Genomic DNA, 9,488 nt, shown 5'->3' with positions numbered 1-9,488 from the left:
CCGCTCACGCTGGCTGCTGGCTACACACGGTAGCCCATGGCAACCCACTGCAGCAGGGGCTGCAGCCTACGTCGTCGCCGGCGACTCACGGCAGCCCAGCTCCAGGTCGAGATTTTGTTCAGCATCTTAGCTGTAGAGGGCAGTGTCACTGGCCCTTATATGTGGGATCCGAACCGGGGTCCTCTGGAGTCCCAAGCCAGTTCTTAACCAACGTGCCACTCGGCCGGCCCCGGATTTTTTTTTTTTAATCAACTGTTTTTACCTATAATTTATTTCTAAAGGAACCTTTATATAAATATCATACCTATGAAATCAAAGGTTCAACAAAGTTAGTTTTATTTTTCATACATCAACATAAAAACATATCTATTCAAAGTAAAGCAACTGTTTTTCCAGGTACCACTTTAAATGGTCTCACAGGGGTAACACTGGTCCAGGTGACCCTGGTTTTTTAATTTGTGTTTTCAGAGGTGCCTCTGGCTCCAGGGGTGGGAGGGGTCTGAGTTGCCCAGCCCCTCTTCAACTAGAGCGCCTCCTTTTTAATCTAGTTTCTATGTTGGGGTTGCACACAACAGTTTGTATAACAAAAATAATCCCAGCTAAAAAAATAATATCTAAAAACTGCTGGTCTAGTCCAACCTGCTCACCATGCAGAGGAGGGAACCAAGGTCAGGACAGAGAAGTGGCAAAGCCTGACCTCAAACCCAGGTCGTTGAGCCCCCAAGTCTCCCCAGAGACAGAGGGAAGGTTTCTCCATCCATTAAAGAGGCACATTCAGCTTGTGGCTGGGAAGCGTGGAAGGCTCGTGCTGGGGAGGGGGTTGGAGAGGTGAGTGTGGGGGATGAGGGGTTGGGAGGGGGAGGTGGAAGCAGGGACTGGAGGAGCAGCTCCAGGCGGAGCTGGAACAGCCCCTTTAAGCACAGCTGACCCCTCCAAGGGCAGGAGACCACAGCCTGATTTGTTGCAGCTTCCCCTTGGGGACACCCCTGGTGGGGACAACTTGGGGAAGAGGAGCCAAGCGTCCTCCCATGAACACTCGTCAGGATCCTGGGGGGAGGTAATTAAAATCCAGCCCACCACCAACTCCTACACGTCTTCAGACTCACCGCCTTTCAGCCCCTGCCTTCTACCACACTGCTTCACACACTGTGGGCATTCTGATTGTTAATTTGGCCTATGGGACCCCACCTCTCAGTGTGCCCCTGCTTCCAGCTAAGAACCATGTAGGAATTTGTGGGAGCCCCACAACCACCCAACCAAGGCAGAGTTCTCCCACGAGCAGCTGGAGGGGTTGTGTAAGCCATTCCCTTCACCACCCTAGTAAACCCTTCCAATGAATGGTGCCCTGTTGGCCGCTTCAGACCAATAGCCCTTCCCCCTCCCCACGTGGCCCCAACCCCTTCACAGGATAAGTGTGGGCATAAGCAGGCTAAGCCAGGGGCCCTCCCACAACTCTGGAAACCTGGTAAGCCCAGCGTCTTCAGGGCGGAGGGGGGCCCTGTGGGCTCCTACAGGGCTCCCAGGGCCCCAAACCCCTCAGAACATGGCGCTTCTCCGCCTCTGCTGAGAGATCCAGCCACGGGGGTGCACGTCCATCTGCAGCATCTTCATCACCCACTTGTCACGACGGGCACCTTCAATAAACTCATTCAGAGACAGCTGGCCTGAGCAAGGGGTAGGAGAGACAGTCATGCAGGAGAATGGAAGAAATGGGGTTGGGGGCAAGAGGAGAAAAGGGTGCGCCTATAGCTCTTATACAAGCAAGGCTGCAGCCTCAGGGCCTAAGCTTGGGGCCTGTTAATTCTCCGATTCTCCAGGAATCTCCTGGAACCTTCAAGGGTTCCTTTAAGGGACTTTCTTTGCAAATGAGTTCAAGTTTTACGTTTGCCCATGGTACGCTGGAGGTGTTCTTGAGGGGGTCTTCTGGGTGTGTTCCCTGCCAGCTCCCTCCCTGCGTACCCTTGGGGCTAGGCATCAGGGTACGGGAAGGAGAGCCCCAGTAGGCCTAATGGAGGCCTACCTTATGCCTGGCTCTTAAACACGTTGCTCCTTTTATTCCTGTCAGCATCATTATGCCCATTTTCCAGGTGAGAACACTGAGACCAAGCTGAGAGGTGACATGTACCATCCTGTCTGCCTGACTCCGGAGCTCCTGCCCTTTCGCTACGCTTGCCTGGCCTCCATCAGCAACTCCAGTGGGAGTTTTAATCACTCTTACAGACATAACATGCTCGTGACGCCCTTTGTAATTTCATGTAGTCCTCTCTACACCCAGCTCACAGATGAAGAGGCCAGTTAGGAAGAGGAGAGTTCTGCCCAAGGTCACATGGTCAGGAAGTGGGAGTGCTACGGAGTCGGCCCCCATCCCTGCCCGTTACCATCTCCGTTCTCATCCACCAGGAGGAAGATCCTGTCCACGACCTCCTCAGGTGTGAGCAGCTGGCCTTGCTGCTCAGCCTCCGTCTCCACCCTGCAGGCTTTCTTCAGCTTGTAGATCGCCTGCCAGAGAAAACCCAGAGGCACTGCTGGGATCCTGCAAACTCCACCCCCTTCCTCAGGACCCAGGGCCCTCAGCACTGCAGACTGTGCGTCTGAGGACCACAGGACCCAGATCCAAACCCAAACCGACCTGCCCTACGGCTATTCTCTCGTGGTCCTGTTGGCCTAGTCCCAACTGAGGAGCTCCTCACCCCACTTGCCACCCCACCCCACGCTGCAGGCATTTTCATTGTAAGTGCCAGATCTGAAACCTAAAACCTCTAATGAGGGATGTATATGGCCCTGTGATGCTCTAAACAGCACTTTATGGAGGAAAATGGGGATCCAGAGAGGAAAAGACAATTTAGTATATTTATGGGTATGTGTGTGTGTCTATGTGTGTGAAATAGGATGATGAGAGATTCAGGTGTTTGGACTAGATGGAGAAGAGCAGGTTTCCTCTCCCAGTGAGGCAATGTTTGTGAAGTGAGATGGGGACGAGACAGATAAACCTGAGGATTAACCTTAGTTCCTAGACTGGACGCTCTCTGAGGACAGAGGCGTATCTGGCAGATCCCCAGGACCACTGCCCAGCACAGTGCCTGGTGCAAAGCAGGCCTCCCTGGGAATCTCAGGCGTTACAGCAGCTCCAGCACCTCCTGACGGATGAACTTGGGCAAACAGAACCTCCGTGAGGGGATTTCCTATCTGTAAAAGGGGCTAAGAACTCCCAACCCGTAAGCACAGCTCTGGGAAGTAATAGGCTAGTACTGTTCACTTGTCAAGAGTCTGCCCTCTAGTAGGTCTTTTATTCCCCTTGTTCGTTCTTGCTAGTAATCTGTCAGCTTTGTTAGTCCTTCCACAGAACCAACTTTTGGTTTTCTTTACGTTTCTTCTCTTATGCATTTGTTTTCTAGTTCATTCATTTCTGCTCTTTCTTATTTCCTTTCTTTTCCTTTCTTTGGGTTTAATGTACTCTTCTTTTTTCTAATTTCTTAAGATGACTTCCTAGGTCATTGATTTTTCTGCCTCTCTTATTTTCTAATAAATACATTTTGAGTGATACATGTTTCTGCAAGCCCAGCTAGCTGCGTTCCACAAATTTTGTTACGTTATGCTTGCATTATTATTCAGTTCACAGTAGTTTGGATGTGTGTGTGTGTGTGTGTGTATGATATTATTTCTTTGATTTATGGAGTATTTAGAAGTGTTTTGCCTAACTTCCAAACACATGGCATTTTTTCCCGTTATCTTTTTGTAACTGATTTCTAGCCATGGTCAGAAAGCACACTCTGAATGGTTTCAGCGCCGTTTCCCAGGCCGCAGCCCCAGGGGCCCCTGCTCCAGCAGCCAGCCCTCAGAGCCCAGCAGTGCTCCTGTGCCCAGGTGCCTGGCCCCACTGGCAGACACTGACCTCCACGATGTCGAGCAGCTCCAGGCGGTCGATGCAGCCATTGTGGTCCTTGTCATAGATCTTGAAGGTCCACTTCAGCTTGTGCTCCAGGGTGCCCCTCAGCACCAGGTTCAGGGCTGCCACATACTCCAGGAAGTCAATGGTGTTGTCCTGCATTGGGAGTGGGAGCTGTAAGCCCCCTCCTGCCCACCGCCCCACCTGCCCAGAGTACAGGTGTGTGCCCTACTCTGTGCCATCCTCCCCTACAAAATCAGGGCCTCGCCACGTCCTTGCAATCCATGAGGCCTCTGAATCTTCGCTCATGCTGCTCTCCATCCTGGCATCTTTCCCCAGTTTCCATGATCACCCGATGCCACCCGTCCTTCAAGACTCAGCTCAAGGGCGCCCTCCTCTTGGAAGCCTTCCTTCTTGGCCCAGATCAGCCATACAGATCTCTCTCTCCCTCTTCTAACATTCACAGCACCTGCTACCTATTCTGCACAGTGTGGGACTTACTCTGGCATTGTTGCCTGTTTCGTGTGTCTCATTTTCTAGCTACATGATATGCTCCTGGAGAAAAGAGAGGGGTTCACATTGGTTTTGTTTCTCTTTCACGCCTAGCACAGTGCCACTTATGCCCGGAATTGGGGTCTCATAAATATTTATGAATCAAATAAATGATCGACTTAATCTGAATTTGAAATCAAGGTAGTTTTGAAAGGAGATTAGAAAGCAGTGCTCCCATTGGAAGTTTCCTTTGCACATTTATTCACTCTGAGCCCGAGGGAAGATGGACAAGGCAGTGGCTCCAGTCCCTGCTCGACTCTAGGCCCAGGTGGACATTAAATTGAAGGCCTGCACCCCCACCCCCACCTAGGAAGGCGGGGGACAGAGCTCAGGTGTTAACTGGCCAGGGGAAGGAGGAAGGACACAGTCTACTTCTGAGTTGACTCTGACCAAGAAACTGGACCTTTCCTCGAACAGAAATGTGACAGCAACAATTATTCCAAAAGCAGTAAACAAGAAGTAGGGGGAAACACGCTTTGACTCCAGAGGAGTTTGAGGTGAGAGGCTGGTGGTGGTGGCTGTGGTGGGTCTGTCGGGCCAGGGTGTCGGGCTGAGCGTCACAGGATATTCCCACATACACTTTGTGACCTCATGTATTTCAGGGTGGGGATCTCAGCTCTCCAAATAAAAAAACCTGAGTCATCAGCTCCCCCAAGAGTGTCTGTCATTCCAAGGGCTTTGTAATCAGAAATGACATCGCTGGCCCAGAGCACCTCTGTCCTGCTGGGTTAGGCCACTCGGAGACCCAGCCTCAGAGAGGGGTGCCTGTGTGAGCAATGTGTGAACCAACAGAAAAACACGGCAGAAAATGAGGGAAATAGCAAAAAAGCCTAAGGAAAAACCAAGAAGAAAATAAAACGAGCCTATCTTTGCTCCTGAAGTGTTTTATTCAGAATTTTTTATATAATTCCTTCTGGCCCTCCATATCCGCAATCACGTATACATGCATTTACCTAATTGAGGTCAGACTGTAGCTACAGTTTCATTTCTTGGATTGTTTTGTGTTTTTTTTTTAATTTCCCATGTCTTCAAAATTATTTAAAATCACAGCTTTTTTTTTTTTTTGAGGTGTACTGGGCAGTCCTTGCTGAACATGGTTTTAATATTTTACGTTACCCAATGAACCTCTTTGGGCATATACTATATTTTTTCTTACATCTGCAATAATTTTTTTAGGGTACATTCTTAGCAGTGGTTGTTTGTTCCTCCCCCCACCTCCCACTAGTCTTCAATGCACTGTTTGTGTGGGTATATGGTCTTATAAAATTTTATCACATGCATAGACATGAACTCTCTTGTGTTACCTCTTAGTAGTCATATCCTTCTCCCAAATGTATCACTCGCAACCACTGATCTGTTCTTCGTCACTGTAATAGTTTCACTTTGAGAATGGAATAGACATAGAATCATACAGTATGTAATCTTTTAAGATTGCCTTTTTTTTTTTTTTTGTCCACACAGCACAGTGCCCTGGAGATTCATCCAAGTTCCTGCATGTATCAACAGCTCCTTCCTTTTTTATTGCTGAGTAGTACTCCACTGTGTGAATGGTCCCTGTTTTCCATTCACTCACTGAAGGTGATTTGACTTGTTTCCAGTTGTTTTTCCCCAGCTTTCCTGAGATATAATTACAAAATAGCCTTTTAAGGAACATTGTGTAAGTTTCAGGCATACAATGTAATGATTGGTTGTTCTTTAAAAGGCTATTGTCAGGGCTGGCCAAGTGGCTCAGTTGGTTAAGACCTCACTCAAGAGTGTGAGCTCTGAGCAACAGGGTCACTGGTTCGATTCACAGCCCAAGCTGAGCTGCTGCTGAGCTGCCAGCAAGTGGCAGGATGGCTCAGCTAAAAAAAAGACAAAACTATTTCATTAGTAATTATGATTTATTAAGCTTACTAAAAATAGCTCTTATGTTTCTTTTTAAATAAGAGTTGAATAAGAAAATGTATGCAAATTGGCTGGTAGGGGCCATCTATTTTACATACCTCATCTCTCTCAGGTCTGTTATCCCCATTTAATGGGTGAAGAACCTGAGACTCAGAGGTCGAATAAGTTGCCAAAGGCAGAGCCTTTCAAGCTACTTGTTTTCTATAATTCACCAAGTGGGGAGAACTTTCTTATTCCACTCAATGTCTACCACTGTCTAAAAAATGAGCCTGGTGTCTAGCATTACGGGGAAAAACAACAACAAACAAAAACAAAACCACCGACAAATCCTTACTATCTATATCTCTGGATTCTCCTGCCTTCTTTGGAACCTTCTCACAATATCCTCAGTATGATAGGCTTTCCACGATGACCCTGTGGAAGTTCAGAAGAAAGGACCCCACGATGTGCTTTTGTGGGATGTGGATTATTTTCAGCTAAAGGCAACTTTAGCCACAGGCTCAAGAGAAACTTCTGCCCCTCCCTTAACTACCTAGAAGAACTTGAATTAAGGGTCTTGCCCATAATGAGATTGTCAGAGATAACCTCTTTTGACCTATCTATAGGGCAGGGCAAACATATATTTAATACACATCTGTTCTTCTTATAATATCATCCTGCAATGACCCTTTGAAGCTCCCGAGTCCCCTCGCCTCATCCCTAGCTCAGAATGTCTCATATACCCATGTTCCCTTTCTGTATCTGACCCTCTTGTGCGTGTGTGGGATCTCTGACTCTCTCATGTATGTGGAGTTCCCATACATATGCATGTATTAAACTTGGTTATTTTCTCTTGTTAACCTGGCTCATGTCTGTTCAATTATTAGATCAGCTAAAAGAAACTTGAGGGTAGAGGAAAGTTTCCTCCCCCACAACCCCTTGTCTTACAAGAGGCACATTCTAGAGTAGCCCCTTCCTGAACAGCAATCTCACCTGTGAGGTTACTGCAAACCCCAGGACCATTTCCGGGAAGCTTCCAGCCGGGACTCATCTCATCAGCTGTGTGCCCGCCCTCATCAGCCTTAATATCTACTCCAGAATAAGAGCAGAAGCAACAGGTGTGTGAACTGCTCTGTGGGATTATCTGCCCCGTTTATCCCTGAATTGGCTGTATTTGTGCACCAGCCTGACCCCAACACATGTTACGTGGGGATCCCAAGTGACGTTGGGGCTTCATCCTCCCTTTTCTTCCATTCCAGTGCGTCACAGGAGAGGAGAGGAGTGTTACAAGGGAGAGTAACAGCAGAGGCAAGGTGCCGCTCCTCCTTCCTTGCCTCCACCAAACCCCTCTTTCTGTTACCCCAGATTTTGACATATGAGCTAGATCTATGAGCTCTTTTTATTTTATTTGCCCCAGAAATCTCAGACCAGTTGCCCAGAAATGAGACTTGCTGATATAAAAATTGTGTCAAGGGGGCATGTGGAGTTGGGCGTGGGTCTGGAGAGAGAGTCTAAGTAGGAAGAGAAAAGAAAGAAGGCTCGATCCCTGACAGAGGAGCTTAACACACCTTCTTCTAGGAAAGCTCTTCCTGCCAGTAGAATGCCAGCTAATAAATAAATGAAAAAGGGATGGTGGAGTTAGAAAATTATCAATGGATGCCAAACCTAGTAGATGAAAATTTGATGAGCAGCTGGATATTTACTTGGTCTGAAAGTACCCCCCTCTAAGATGCTTACTGATTCCAAAGGGAAAATAGTAACTTTACAGTGAAGAGAAACGTGGCCAACACCACGTGACCAAATGATGACGTTAACAGCCCCAGTAAAGGGTCAAACAAACATGCGGCCCCTGACATGATGCACTGAGGACTAACGTCACTTCTGTGGCATTAAAATCCAGATCTAATCACAAGACAACAATGGACAAGCCCAAATAATTGGCCTGCAATCTTCAAAAATGCCAGGGTCAAATAAGACAAAGAAAAGCTGAGATTAAAGATTCCAAATTAAAGACTAAGGAGACAAAACAAGGAAATGTAATGCATCATCAGACAAAAACAAAACAAAAACAAAACAAAACACTGAAGGACGTTATCAGGACAAATGGACCAAACTTGACTGTGGATTGTCAATTAAGTAATGGAATTGTATCAATGTTAAATTTCCTGATTTTGATAATTGTATTAAGAGTTATTTAAAAGAATGTCCTGTGCTTAGGAGAAACACACTGCAATATTTAGGGGTAAAAAGGTGTGGTATCTCCAATTTTTTCTTAAAAGAGAGAGAGAGAGAGAGAGAGAGAGGGAGAGAGAGAGAGAGAATGATATAGCAAATGAGGCAACTGGATAAATTGTACATGGGAGTTACTTGTACTATTCTTGCAACTTTGTGTAAATTTGAAATTCTATCAAAATAAAAGTTACAAAGAAAGGAAAAAAAGCAGTTGATGAATGTATATGCTAATTTGTAAAAAGAGATAAGGGGTATACCTTTATTATGCCCAGGGACTTGACAATTCCTTTTAGATCTTGAATTGTTATATTGTATTTTTAGATGAGCATGGGGAAGATTGACATATTTGTGACAGTAAGTTTTGTCATATATGACCTGTTTTTAAAAAAATTATTTTCTCTCTTTAAAAAAACAAACTGCCTTCTAGGCAGGTCCACATGCCTGGGAGTCAGGACCACTGAGTATATAATCTTGGGCAAATCAATTCATATCGTTTTTCCCTAGTTTTCTCATCATTTCCTTCGAAGTAACAAACTCTGCCTGCTCCCTTGCAGGGCTGCTGCTGACTCAGAGACTCAGGAAAGGAGGGGCTTTGGGAAGTCTGCTCCCTCTGTGCCCTGAGAGGGAGTTTATAGGGTTCATCTCCAAGGAGGTTTCTGTTGCACTGAAGACGCTGACCCCATCCTCTCAGCCCCCAACAGGTGCTGAGGGGATGCACTGACTGGTACCAGCGACCAGGTCAGACCTGAAGAGGCATTCCTGTGATCAGCCTAGACAGCGGTTCTCAACCTTCCTAATGCCGCGACCCCTTAATACAGTTCCTCATGTTGTGGTGACCCCCAACCATCAAATTATTTTTGTTGTTACTCTATAACTGTAATTTTGCTACTGTTATGAATCATAATGTAAATATCTTTTTGTTTTCCGATGGTCTTAGGCGACCCCTGTGAAA

At 46.8% G+C, this 9,488-nt stretch overlaps 1 protein-coding gene across 1 annotated transcript in view; it reads right to left on the bottom strand.

The window, feature by feature from the left end:
* Positions 1-312: 312 nt before the first annotated feature.
* The window catches only part of GUCA1B (guanylate cyclase activator 1B), an 11,241-nt gene continuing 2,065 nt past the window's right edge, over positions 313-9,488 (bottom strand). The window contains exons 2-4 of the mRNA XM_019642647.1: positions 3,893-4,042; positions 2,379-2,499; positions 313-1,664 (exon numbers count right to left, since the gene is read on the bottom strand). Coding sequence (XP_019498192.1) covers positions 1,537-1,664; positions 2,379-2,499; positions 3,893-4,042 — 399 coding nt within the window. The 3' untranslated portion in view covers positions 313-1,536. The remainder of the gene's footprint in view (positions 1,665-2,378; positions 2,500-3,892; positions 4,043-9,488) is intronic.

This window comes from Hipposideros armiger, unplaced genomic scaffold (assembly GCF_001890085.2).
Source record: "Hipposideros armiger isolate ML-2016 unplaced genomic scaffold, ASM189008v1 scaffold_72, whole genome shotgun sequence".
Lineage (NCBI taxonomy): Eukaryota > Metazoa > Chordata > Mammalia > Chiroptera > Hipposideridae > Hipposideros > Hipposideros armiger.
Note: the sequence above shows the minus strand (reverse complement) of the source record. Positions and strands in the feature narration are given on the sequence as shown.